The following is a 14,650-nucleotide window of genomic DNA, read 5'->3' on the forward strand; positions in this document are numbered from 1 at the left end:
CTTCTAACAGAATTACAATGTCTTCATCAAAACCCTAATGTACTTATTTCTTCTCCATGAACTTTAATTCACTTTATAAATTTCTTAACGGTGTCCTTCACTGCTTGCTCAGTTTTGCAGATTCAATAACATCCGGCGTATTCTGCCTCTCTCCCTTTTTAACCACTGCTTGCCTTTCCCGTCCTTCGACTCTTATAACTGCAATTTGGTTTTTGTACGAATTGTTAAAACAAGGTCCGATCGATCGCGAAATCGAAACTACAATGAAAATAAAGCTTTTCATAGATATGTTGGACAATGTCTCCAGTATGTCCGTCACATTTTTCAGTTCTGAGTGCACAGTGAGCACGTAAAAATATCTAGAAAATAATGTCTCTCGACGGGTATGAGTGCCTGTGAGAGTTGTCCCCTGAGTTCATACAGCCCACACAACGTAACTGTCATGCATTTCCCACTTCATGACAATTGACGACCGCGCTCGACAGGGGCAATGACGACGCTCCTGCCTCCCTCTGATTTTTATCTCTGTTGACATAAACCGCTGGCTATGAAGACAACATTTGGGCACAGACAACAAGCTGCAGATCAGCGTAGAGAATTGGTCGAAAACACAGACGATTGCTTTCAATGATAAGGGCATTGGAAATGTCTCAGTCGGAGCGGCGACCGTGTAGAGAAGTAGCTTGAAGGTACAGCTAACTACTGGAAATAAGACATTTTTTGATTGTCACAATGGTGTCCATCTCTCGAGCATTAGGACCTTACTCTCCGTATAGCACTCATAAACTTTCGTTGCCTGTTTTTGTCCCAGCTACCTTTTTAACGACCAAGAGCGTATTCGAATCGACATTATCAAAAGCTTCCTCTAAATCTAGAAATGCTATAAGCGTACGTTTCCCATTCCTTAACCTATGTTCTAACTCGGAGGGTCAGTATTGCCTCTCTAAATCTACATATACATCCATACTCCGCAAGCCACCTGACGGTGTGTGGCGGAGGGTACCCTGAGTACCTCTATCGGTTCTCCCTTCTATTCCGGTCTCGTATTGTTCGTCGGTATGCCTCTGTGTGGGCTCTAATCTCTCTGATTTTAACTTCATGGTCTCTTCGCGAGATATATGTAGGAGGGAGCAATATACCGCTTGACTACTCGGTGGAGCTATGTTCTCGAAACTTCAACAACAGCCCGTACCGAGCTACTGAGCGTCTCTCTTGCAGAGTCTTCCACTGGAGTTTATCTATCATTTCCGTAACGCTTTCGCAATTAGTAAATGCTCCTGCAACAAAGCGCGCTGCTCTCCATTGGATCTTCTCTATCTCTTCTATCGACCCTATTTGGTACGGATCCCACACCAGTGTGCAGTATTCAAGCAGTGAGCGAACAAGTGTACTGTAACCTACTTCCTTTGTTTTCGGACTGCATTTCCTTAGGATTCGTGTTCCTACAGTTCTTCGGAATTCAAATTGATATTCCCGAGGTAGGCTTATACCGCTTTCTTTCGATCTATATGAATGTTTAATTAATTCATATACTGTCGTAGAATTTTCAATAATAAGAATGTATTCAAGCTTTATCAGTGTTTTGATATTGTCCTGCAGTCAAGTATTGGAGCAAGATGACATTTCTGCATTGGATTTAAGAATTGGCAAAAGAATTCCGAATATATTAAAACAAAAATTAATGTAAGTAAGTGCAATAGAACAAGAGGCATTTTTGTAATATGAGGAAAGAAGATAAAACTATTTCCAAAAAATAATTTATTTTTTAAAAAAGGTTATGTAGACTGAAGCGAAGAATAAATATTTGAACCAAGGCTGGTATTTGATCCTGGGTCTCCTTTTCACTAAGCACAGGCGCCGGCCACTACGCCACCCTGACTTCACAGACTATGCTAGTTTGTCTCCGTCCTGAATCCAAATTCCCATTCTTCACCTCAGTCTGAATATATACCTCATATATGTTTGAGGCTTGGGAAAGTCTCTGGAACCATATAGTTTCATTTGAAAAGAAGGTTAACAGGTAACCTAGACACTTGCCCCGCTATCCCTACTGCAGTTGTATGAAAGATGGGCAAGACGGGTGACAAGTAGGCTGTATGACTCGCTGGTACGGTACCTGTTGAGCAGCGAGGTGGGCGACTTACCGAGGGTGGTGGAGATCTTGCGCACGGCGGTGAGGGAGAAGGAGCCGGAGGCGAGCATCCGGTCGGCCATCCAGGAGAAGACCAGCGCGGCCAGGAAGCGGCTCACGTTGGGCAGCCCGGACACCAGCCCGTTCTGCCGGCACACCACACAACACAGTTACACCACGTGTACCAGTCAACTAGCAGTAGTCCGTTATCGACTCAGCGTGGCATAACCAAAGTAAAACAGTAGTGATTTGACGTGGTCACAAAGAGGGAGATCTCTAAATCTACGTAAAAAAAGCTTCCAAAATAGAAACTTTACTGTCCAGATTGCAGCTGATAAATATCTTGGTTAGTAATTTGAGCAAAGTTATATTGCCACCTTCAGATCATTGGATACATGAAACTTCCTGGCAGATTAAAACTGTGTGCCAAACCGAGACTTGAACTCGGCAACTTTGCCTTTCGTGGGTAAGCGCTCTACCAACTGAGCTACCCAAGCACGACTCACGCCCGTCTCCTGCAAATGTTCGCAGGAGAGCTTCTGTGAAATTTGGAAGGTAGCAGACGAGGTACTGGCAGGAGTAAAGCTGTGAGGAGGGGGCGTGAGTCGTGCCTGGGTAGTTCAGTTGGTAGAGTGGTTGACCGCGAAAGGCAAAATTCCCGAGTTCGAGTCTCGGTCCGGCACACAGTTTTAATCTGCCAGGAAGTTTCATATCAGCGCACATTCCGCTGCAGAGTGAAAATCTCATTCTGGAAACATCTGATACGTGATTTATAAAGCCCCTATGTATGGCACAATGCCGTATGGCCATTGAAAACATGGAAGTAATCTCGCAGAAAAGACATTCCCATACAACAATAACAAGTAAACCTGTCAAAGTGATACACATCGATTTCGATCGGCTTTGAATATGTTGTAGTGTAGAGAAAGATAAGACATAGACGTACATTCTACTAAACACCTTTTATCATCCAAAAACATTTTCTCAGTGCAGATCCTTCAACGTTTAGGGAAACTGCAATGCTCTTTTTATAAGATCACTGTTTCTGCAATGTCTTTTAAATGTACCTTTTCTTTTTTACTTTTAGTTTCCTCCTGTTTCTATTGTTAAAAAAACGACGGAGATAAGTTTGTTTTATATAAGAACCTTCATTAAATTCTTCCTTTCACAAATTTTAAAATTATTGGTAATATTTCACTTTTTAATTTATTGTTTTCGTCTTTCTGTATGTCTAAACATTTTGGATGAAGATCGGGTTGATGTTGTTGCTGATACACACTCCCCCCCTCTCCCACAAACATACATACACACGCGGGTACACACATACACACACGCACACACACACACACACACACACACACACACACACACACACACACACACACATACATACTCACACGTGGAGTGTGGGGACTGATAATACAATGAAGGAAGAAGACAGTAACAAGAGGTCTTTTGTATTCTTCGTTTTGAAACGTCTCAGTAGAGTCGTTCCATAAGGCTATTGCCTCCTGGGACCTTGCGTCACCTTCTTTTGCACACCGCAGGTTTGCGATTTAGTTCTTCAACTACATTATGAGGACTGAGAAGTATGTATCAAACAAATTTTATGCCTTCATGACATAATACAAGCAACGTGTCTGTTTGCATCAGCAATCCAACTGATTATGCTCTACATTTTATGTTCAAAACTGAATCCGAACATCAGCCTATAATTTACTTTCGTTATTTTACTGTATGCGTGTATGAATATGAACGAATATGTATTTTTATGTATATTTCGGGATTTGTTGGGTAGTAGAAGCCGCGCGGAGTGTAGTCTGTTTGGAGCAGAAGACAAGTTGCTGTCCTCTGCTTTGCGTACAGGATGACTAACCGAGAGTCCCTCTTACCTAACAGAGAGTTCTATCGTTTATGTACAGGGTTTACTTATTGTTTGGTTAGTAGTGGGAACGCCCCTCTGGTCAGTTCTGTCCGAATAATCTGCGGTAGCTGGGGGCTTTGTTGAGAGCAGCAATCTTAGTCTGGTCTCCGGTGAGTACGATCATAGGATTAAGTAAGCCTTTTGCTGAATTAGGTTATGGTGTTATGCGCGCTTTTTAGTTGCTAAAGAAATCGTTGAAAATATTTAAGTTCCTGTAGCGCCATACTTTTTTTATTTATTTTGAAGTGGAATATGTTTCTTTCGGAGTTTATCAGTGAAATTTCTCTTGTTCCTTCGGAACAGTGGGATGGAATAATCACCAGTAGGGACGTTTAAGGTGAAACGGTAATAAAAATATCTCGTGAATATGTTGTGATTGAATGTATGTGCATGTGCGCTTTTATTTTTCGGATTTTCCGTACTTTCTGTATGACTTCTGTGTCTGGTCCATACTCGGGTTTGAACGTTAGGTGACGAGGCAGAGCCGTGTGTGCTACTCGTAGTTTGTAATCGTGTTTCTTGATAAGGTTAAAATTTCAATAGTGCACGTAGCTCGTTTGAACTTTCAGATTTGAGTGTTTTACGTGAATTTGTGAGAGCTTCCTTGTTCAGTCGAGAGTCACTGTACCGTAAAATCCTTCTCAGAATTCATTTTTGTAAGGTTAATTCTCTCACGTGTGGTTCACGATCACATAATCTTCTCGTGATTTTAATCAACTTTTCGCTATTATTGGTGTTTCTGTTTTCTTGGAAACGTTTCAGTTCGTTGAAATGTGTTTGATGAGCTGCCACGTGGCCACGTGAAGAGGTCGGTTCTCGGTTGTCGGTCGCGATTTATTATGCTTTGATATTACTTTTGAAAACTATTCTAAACGGGTTAGACCTCTCTGTGGGTTCGTGCATGCATTTAGTTGTGGTAAGTTGTGTCTTTATATGTTCTACTGTGTGAGTGTATGAGTAAATGTTTCCCCACTTTATCCTCTGCTCCCTCATCCAAGTTACAGCATGTAGACTGAAGCGAAGAATGAATATTTGAACCAAGGCTGGGATTTGATCCTGGGTCTCTTTTCACTAAGCACAGGCGCCGGCCACTACGCCACCCTGACTTCACAGACTATACTAGTTTGCCTCCCTCCTGAATCCAAAAACCCATTCTTCACTTCAGTCTGAATATATACCTCATATATGTTTGAGGCTTGGGAAAGTCTTTTTGTATTAATGCTTTACTGTTCAGGCAACAGGGGAGAATCTTAACCGAATATCCCCCCCCCCCCTCTCAATTTTAATCTGTTCTTTAAATGAGTCAACCTGTTTCGTGGAAGTTAACTTCTTGTGTCCTCTTTGCTCATTTATAATTGCTTAAGAGTCTTTCCTATTTTAAAAATTGTGATTTCATGCTCCTCTTATATGTTACCTGAGAAGGACTGTAACCAGGTAAATTTATGAGACCTGTACGTTCAGCTGAAAAGGAATGAGTAATATTTCAATCCCATGGCATATCAATTACGTTCATCAATTGTTCCGGTTAATTTAAATGAAATTAATATTTCCCATTGAATTAATTATTCAACTGATATTCCAGTTCGGTCATTCTTAATACTTACGAAGAGCTAGGGCTAGTGGTGGATAAGTTGAAAGAACCAGAGATTGTTGAGAGTTTGAGATGGAGTATTATACAACGGTTGACCTGAATAGGAGAAAGGAATACAGTAGCAGGCGAATGGGTAGCTTTAAGAGATGAAATAGTGAAGGCAGCGTCGGATCAAATGGGTATAAAGAGAAGGCGTATTAGGAATCCTTGAATAACACAAAAGATATTGAATTCAACTGATGAAAGGAGAAAATTTAAATATGTATCAAACGAAGAAGGTGAAAGGGACACAAATGTTTAAAAAATGAGACTGACAGGAAGACGGATAGAGGACAAATGTAGGAATTCATAACCATGTTCCACTAGGAGGAAGATAGATACCGCCTTCAGGAAAATAAAACAGGCCTTTGTGGATAAAAAAGCAGTTGTACGAATATCAGCTCAGATGGTAAACCAGCCCTAAGCAAAGAAGGAAATACTGAAAGGTAGAAGGAATATGTAGCTGATCTATACAAGGGAGACGAGCTTGAAATCAATATCATAGAAAGGGAAATGGACGTAGATGAAGATGAGATATGAGATATGATACTTTGAGAAGAATTTGACAAAGCTCTGAAAGATTCGAGGCGAAGGAGGGCCCCGGGAGTTGACGATATTCCATCAGAATTACTGGTAGCCTTGGAGGAGCGAGTCATGACAAAACTTTCCCATCTAGTGCCCAAGATGTATGAGGCAAGTGAAATACTCTCATACTTCAAGAAGAATGTAGTAATTTCAATTCCAAGGAAAGCAGTTGCTGTCAGGAGTGAAAACTACCGAACAATCAGTTTAATAAGTCAAAGATGCAAAATACTACCACGAATTCTATACAGAAGAATGGAAAAACTGATAGAAGCAGACCTCGGCGAAGATCAGTTTGGATTCCGGAGAAATGCGGGAACACGCGAGGCAATACTGACCCTACGACATATCTTAGAAGATAGATTAAGAAAAGGCAAAGCTACATTTGTAGCATTTGCTGACTTAGAGAAAGCTTTTGACAATGGTGATTGGAACAGTCTCTTTGAAATTCTGAAGGTAGCAGGGGTAAAAATAGGGAGTGAAATGCTATTTGCAACTTGTACAAAAACCAGAAGGAAGTTATAAGAGTCAAGGGCATGAAAGGGAAACAGTGGTTGAGAAGGGAGTGAGACAGGGTTGTTGCCAATCCCCGACGTTATTCTGTACGTACAAGTAGTAAAGGAAACCAAAGAATAACTTGATGCAGGAAATAAAGTTCAGGGAGAAGAACTAAAAACTCTGAGGTTTGCCGATGGCGTTTTAATTCTGTCAGAGACAGCAAAGGCCTTAGAAGAGCAGTTGAACGGAATGGACAGAGGCTTGAAAGGAGGATAGAAGATGAAAATCAACAAAAGGAAAACATAAATAATGGAATGTACTCGAATTAATTCAGGTGATGCTAAGGCAATTAGATTAGGGAACGAGAAACTTAAAATAGTAGATGAGTTTCGCCATTTTGGCAGCAAAAAACTGATAACTGAAGCAGAGAGGATATAAAATGTAGACTGGCAATGGCAAGAAAAACATTTCTGAAGGAGAGAGATTTGTTAACATCGAATATAGATTTAAGTGTTAGGAAGTCTTTTCTGAAGGTATTTGTCTTGAGTGTAGCCATGTATGGCAGTGAAATATGAACGATAAACAGTTTAGATAAAAAGTGAATAGAAGCTTTCGAAACAAGGTACTACAGAAGAATGCTGAACGTTACATGGCTCGATCACGTAACTAATGAGGAGGTAGTGAGTAGAATAGAGGAGAGAAGCAACTTGTGGGAAAACTTGACCAAAAAAAGGGATCGGTTGATAGGACATATTCTGAGACATCACGAGATCACAAATTTGGTATTGGAGGGAAGTGTGCGTGGTAAAAATCGTAGATGGAGACAAAGAGATGAATACAGTAAGCAGATTCTTAAAGTTACAGTAGTTATTCGGAGGTGAAGAAGGATAGCGAAAGATAGAGTAACATAAAGAGCTGCATCAAACCAGTCTTCGGACTGAAGATAACAACAACAACAACAACAACAACAACAACATGGTACACATCTCCTTTTTTCAATGTGAAGATTGGATGCAACAATCATCGAATTCCATTATCTTTTATAAAAGACGCTAACTACAAATCTCATAAAGTTTTAATTACAAAAATTCATTACAAGAAGCTGGTGTATTGGGTTGGCACATAAGTTCGTAGCGTTTTTCCATATGTTTACTAAACACAACAGAAACATACAACAGAGAATTTAGTCATCAATAATATATTCTCTATATCTACATCCGGATCCCGCTCCAGCTACTGCCAGGTCTAGGTGCTGACGAGTCCTCTCCATTTGGCTCAGTCCTCCCACCACTTTTATTCCTCCACTTGCTGCCAGGTCACACCTCTCCTTTTCACAGATATTCACCACTCCCGTTTTCCATCGTATTCTTGGGCGCCCTCTAGGTCTTCTTCCATCCATCTTTGGCTCTTCCATACTTTTGGGGAATCTCTGTCCACACATCCTCTTAACATGCCCCTACCATCTTAATCTCCATTTTCCTATTTCTTCTCTCATACTTTCTTGTTTAAGGTCCTATCTGCTATTTACGTTCCTTATTCTGTCCATTCTTGTTTTTCCCTTAACTGCTCTGAGAAATTTCACTTCCCCTGCTTGCAGTATGCTCCAGTCCCTTTCTGTCATTGCCCATGTTCTCATCCATAGGTGACACTAGGGACGCAATAACTCTTATCCATAAGGAGTTTTGCTTTTTCTGAAACTTCCTTATCACAAATCAGGCGTTTTATTGTTTGGTAGAAATTGTATCCCTTCTGTAACCTCCAATTAATTTCGTTGGTTATTCTTCCATCACTAGATATTTCACTCCCTAAGTAAGTGAAACTGTCTACCACTTTGCGGGGTTCTCCATTCAAAGTATTATTTCCGTTGATCCCTTTGTCTCTTCCAAATACCATTACTTCACTCTTATCTTTATTTACACTACTCGCTATTAAAATTGCTGCACCAAGAAGATATGCAGGTGATATACGGGTATTCATTGGACAAATATTTTATACTAGAATTGACATGTGATTACATTTTCACGCAATTTAGGTGCATAGATTCTGAGAAATCAGTACCCAGAACAACCACCTCTGGCCGTAATAACGGCCTTGACAAGCCTGGGCATTGAGTCAAACAGAGCTTGGATGGCGTGTACAGGTACAGCTGCCCATGCAGCTTCAACACGATACCACAGTTCATCAAGAGTAGTGACTGGTGTATTGTGACGAGCCAGTTGCTCGGCCACCATTGACCAGACGTTTTCAATTGGTGAGAGATCTGGAGAATGTGCTGGCCAGGGCAGCAGTCTAACATTTTCTGTATCCATAAAGGCCCGTACAGGACCTGCAACATGCGGTCGTGCATTATCCTGCTGAAATCTGAAATGTAGGTTTTCGCAGGGATCGAATGAAGGGTAGAAATCTGAAATGTAACGTCCACTGTTCAAAGTGCCGTCAACGCGAACAAGAAGTGACCGAGACGTGTAACCAATGGCACCCCATACCATCACGCCAGGTGATACGCCAGTATGGTGATGACGAATACACGCTTCCAACGTGCGTTCACCGCGATGTCGCCAAACACGGATGCGACCACCATGATACTGTAAACAGAACCTGGATTCATCCGAAAAAATGACTTTTTGCCATTTGTGGACCCAGGTTCGTCGTTGGGTACACCATCGCAGGCGCTCCTGTCTGTGATACAGCGTCAAGGGTAACCGCAGCCATGGTCTCCGAGCTGACAGTCCATGCTACTGCAAACGTCGTCGAACTGTTCGTGCAGATGGTTGTTGTCTTGCAAACGTCCCTATCTGTTGACTCAGGGATCGAGACGTGGCTGCACGATCCGTTACAGCCATGCGGATAAGATGCCTGTCATCTCAACTGATAGTGATACGAGGCCGTTGGAGTCCAGCACGGCGTTCCGTATTACCCTCCTGAACCCACGATTCCATATTCTGCTAACAGTCATTGGATCTCGACCAACGCGAGCAGCAATGTCGCGATACCATAAACCGCAATCGCGATAGGCTACAGTCCGACCTTTATCAAAGTCGGAAACGTGATGGTACACATTTCTCCTCCATACATTAGGCATCACAACAACGTTTCACCAGGCAACGCCGGTCAACTGCTGTTTGTGTATGAGAAATCGGTTGGAAGCTTTCCTCATGCCAGCACGTTGTAGGTCTCGCCACCAACGCCAACCTTGTGTGAATGCTCTGAAAAGTTAATCATTTGCATATCACAGCATCTTCGCGCTGTCGCTTAAATTTCGCGTCTGTAGCACGTCATCTTCGTGGTGTAGCAATTTTAAGGGCCAGTAGTGTATTTTTAATCCATACCTTTTTATTACTTCCTTCCACGCATCAAGTTTTTACTGTATATCTACCACTTTATCGCCCCATAGTACCATATCATCTGCAAAAATCATCTTTTTGTCTTTTTCTTTTACTATATCTTTAACTGCCCTATTCATTCCCTCCATTCCAGCATTAAAAAGTGCAGGAGATAGAATACTTCCTTGTTTAAGGCCTTGTCTTATTTCGAAGTAGTCAGAGTTCCCCAATGATGTTTTAATTCTACAATTGTGTCCTTTGTACATTGTCTTTATTACATTAATGTATCCATCTTCTGTATCTATTTTTTTTTTCATTTCTTCCCAGAGTGTTCCCCTGTTAACTGAGCCGTGTGCCTTTTCTATGCCTATAAAAACCATTATCCCGCGTTTGTTATACTCCCAACTTTTTTCCATCAGTTGACGGATAGAAAAAATCAGGTCGAGTGGGCTTCTTCCTTTCCTAAACCCATGCTCAGCTCCTTATCTATCTTTTCACTTATTCGATTTAGTGAAACTCTTTCAAAAATCTTGGCTGTATGACTCATAAGGGTTATTCCTCTGTAGTTTTTACAAAGTCTTTTATTGCCTTATTTTGAAGATGGGAACAATGTCTCCTCTTCTACAGTCGTCAGGTATTGTACTATTTCTCCACACACTTGACAGTACTCTATACAGCCACTGCATTCCCACTGGACCTGCTGCTCTTATCACGTCCACTGATACTTCATCAGGTCCTTCTTCGCTTCTTCGCAGCTTTTTCCATTTCTTCCCGTGTAATTTGCTTCCCAACTTCTCTCAGTTCCTTCGTTATTTGCTGTTTCCTCGTGTACCTGCTCGTCAGCGTTTAACAGTTTCTTAAAATGTTCTTTCCAGAGATCTTTTATACACTCCCGGAAATTGAAATAAGAACACCGTGAATTCATTGTCCCAGGAAGGGGAAACTTTATTGACACATTCCTGGGGTCAGATACATCACATGATCACACTGACAGAACCACAGGCACATAGACACATGCAACAGAGCATGCACAATGTCGGCACTAGTACAGCGTATATCCACCTTTCGCAGCAATGCAGGCTGCTATTCTCCCATGGAGACGATCGTAGAGATGCTGGATGTAGTCCTGTGGAACGGCTTGCCATGCCATTTCCACCTGGCGCCTCAGTTGGACCAGCGTTCGTGCTGGACGTGCAGACCGCGTGAGACGACGCTTCATCCAGTCCCAAACATGCTCAATGGGGGACAGATCCGGAGATCTTGCTGGCCAGGGTAGTTGACTTACACCTTCTAGAGCACGTTGGGTGGCACGGGATACATGCGGACGTGCATTGTCCTGTTGGAACAGCAAGTTCCCTTGCCGGTCTAGGAATGGTAGAACGATGGGTTCGATGACGGTTTGGATGTACCGTGCACTATTCAGTGTCCCCTCGACGATCACCAGTGGTGTACGGCCAGTGTAGGAGATCGCTCCCCACACCATGATGCCGGGTGTTGGCCCTGCGTGCCTCGGTCGTATGCAGTCCTGATTGTGGCGCTCACCTGCACGGCGCCAAACACAAATACGACCATCATTGGCACCAAGGCAGAAGCGACTCTCATCGCTGAAGACGAGACGTCTCCATTCGTCCCTCCATTCACGCCTGTCGCGACACCACTGGAGGCGGGCTGCACGATGTTGGGGCGTGAGCGGAAGACGGCCTAACGGTGTGCGGGACCGTAGCCCAGCTTCATGGAGACGGTTGCGAATGGTCCTCGCCGATACCCCAGGAGCAACAGTGTCCCTAATTTGCTGGGAAGTGGCGGTGCGGTCCCCTACGGCACTGCGTAGGATCCTACGGTCTTGGCGTGCATCCGTGCGTCGCTGCGGTCCGGTCCCAGGTCGACGGGCACGTGCACCTTCCGCCGACCACTGGCGACAACATCGATGTACTGTGGAGACCTCACGCCCCACGTGTTGAGCAATTCGGCGGTACGTCCACCCGGCCTCCCGCATGCCCACTATACGCCTTCGCTCAAAGTCAGTCAACTGCTCATACGGTTCTCGTCCACGCTGTCGCGGCATGCTACCAGTGTTAAAGACTGCGATGGAGCTCCGTATGCCACGGCAAACTGGCTGACACTGACGGCGGCGGTGCACAAATGCTGCGCAGCTAGCGCCATTCGACGGCCAACACCGCGGTTCCTGGTGTGTCCGCTGTGCCGTGCGTGTGATCATTGCTTGTACAGCCCTCTCGCAGTGTCTGGAGCAAGTATGGTGGGTCTGACACACCGGTGTCAATGTGTTTTTTTCTCCATTTCCAGGAGTGTATTTTCCTTTTATTTTTCATCATTTTATAAAACATTTTCTTATTGCTCTTCACATCTTCTTCAATTTTTTTTGTAAACTCTTCCCATGCCTTTTTCTTTGCTGTTTCCACTATTTCTTTGCACTTCTTCTTTTCCTCTATATATCTTTTATGGTCCTCGTCATTTTTAGTTTGGCACCACTTCCTCCATGCTTCATTTTTTCTTCTAACTGCTTGGATTGTGGTGTCATCCCACCAACTTGTCTGTCTTACTTTTACCTTTCCACATGTTCTACCACATACTTTTTGTACTGCTTCGGCTATAGTGTCTTTGAATAAACTCCATTCTTTTTCTACATCGCAGAAAACTACTTTTGGAATTTTTGTGTGATTAATTCTTTATACTTCTCAGCATTTTACCTCTCCTTCAGTTTCCAATCCCGTATCCTCATCACTTTCTTCTGTTTTCTATTTTTCACACACTGATTCATTTTCCATTGTCCCACCAGTAATCTATGGTCTCCATCTGCACTCACATTTGGAATTACCTTCACATTTGTTACTTTCTCTCCCCATTCCCTATCTGCTAGAATATAATCAATTACACTCTTGGTTCTTCCATCCCAACTGAATCTGGTGATAACATGACTTTCTCTCTTCATAAAACAGCTGTTTGCTATTTTAATCCCATTCTCCTTCACTATTTAAAGTCTTTTAAAGCTGGGGTAACGTTCCGATTCCGCAACTGTATAAATCACATGTTTTTGAGGAGAAGAACTCGACGAGCCATGTTCGGAGCGCATTTTAATTCAAAAAGAAAATTCATCGCAGGTTGTTCAACGCAGAGCTGAAAAGGTGAAAATCTTAGAGGGAAAGATCAGCTGAATAAATTCTGCGCGGAATGACTTCTCAACCCATTTCCTGTATAGGGTCTTTTGCCAGTCCAGCAGAATGCGTGCGGGTGTTATGATGGAGTAGAATCACTTCACGCAGTTTTCATAGTCGTTGTTCTTGGATTGCATCTTCAAGACGTCTCAGTTGGTGACAGCAGATGTCAACAGTTATGGTTACACAACGAGGAAGGGATTTGTAGTACACCACACCATTACTGTTCCACCAGATGCATAACATTATCTTTTGTGGATGCGAGCAGGTCTTTCTACGGACAGTCGCTGCATTGTTTGAGCTCAACCATTCCTTCTTTTTCCTTACGTTAGCATAAAGACACCATTTCTCGTCACCAGTAACGATGCAGCATTGGAATGGTCGATGTTGTTCACAAGCCAATTGATGACGAGCAACCAGAGATGCATATATGGCCATCCGCTGATTTTCGTGATTTTGACTTAGAACATGCAGTACCCATACACTCGACTTTCTTAACTTTTCCCACTGCATGCAAATGTCGCACAATGGCGGAACAACCACAGTTCATCACATTTGCCAGGTCTCAAGTACACTGACATGGATCACTGTGTATTAATGCTTTTAAACGATCTTTATCAAATATAGCATGTCTTCCTGAACGTGGAGAGCCACTAATGTCAAAGCGATCCACCTTAAAACGAGAAAACCTTTTTCTTTCCGTGCTCTGTCGAATGGTGTTATCCTCATTCTCTGGTTGCCTTCGCTGCTGTCACCCCTCTATTGAACTCAAACAGAAGAATATATCGGAAATGTTCGAATTTTTCCATTTATCACTCCCTTTTCAAGCGTCCACAACTCAACTCATTATCTGCAAATAATGAAGTGACAGTATGTAAACTCAAACAGAAAAAGTGAACTACAAATAAAAAGTGACAATCGATTAATAAGCCTATAGCAACCGGAATACCAACATGCAAAACAAAAGCTCTATGAACTTATGCAACAAACTTTTATTATAATAGAAAGTCTTGAAAGCGGTCACTGACCTTGGTGCATTTATACGACAGACTGCGTACGTCGCACATTGTTTATACACATCAGTTTTAAAGTAGCCGTTTGTAGCAAGGTTATCGTCAATTCAAGAAGAAAGAAATAATCAGTACCGAAAACATCGTCAAATTTTGTACCGTGCAGTAATATGTACAAATGTCAAATTATGGGAGCACTCATACATGGTACGGTTCAGTATAAAATTTCTTTGTTCTTTTGTCTGGTGTGACCTAGACGTTTAATTTACAGCCAATGTCGCAAAATAATGTGCGATGTTGACAGGTCTCTTATTGTGAAACTAGCGTGTAATTACTATAATTAGCATGGCCGTTGGCTACAAATCTCGTCACGACCAGG

General features: G+C 42.6%; 1 protein-coding gene across 1 annotated transcript in view; it reads right to left on the minus strand.

Annotated features, from left to right (window-relative positions):
- Window positions 1-14,650, minus strand: part of LOC126159823 (sialin-like) — a 425,200-nt gene that overhangs the window by 59,925 nt on the left and 350,625 nt on the right. Inside the window, exon 8 of the mRNA XM_049916634.1 lies at window positions 2,145-2,277. Within this exon, the coding sequence (XP_049772591.1) occupies window positions 2,145-2,277 (133 nt within the window). The remainder of the gene's footprint in view (window positions 1-2,144; window positions 2,278-14,650) is intronic.

The sequence above is a fragment of the Schistocerca cancellata genome, chromosome 2 (genome assembly GCF_023864275.1).
Source record: "Schistocerca cancellata isolate TAMUIC-IGC-003103 chromosome 2, iqSchCanc2.1, whole genome shotgun sequence".
Classification (NCBI taxonomy): Eukaryota; Metazoa; Arthropoda; class Insecta; order Orthoptera; family Acrididae; genus Schistocerca; species Schistocerca cancellata.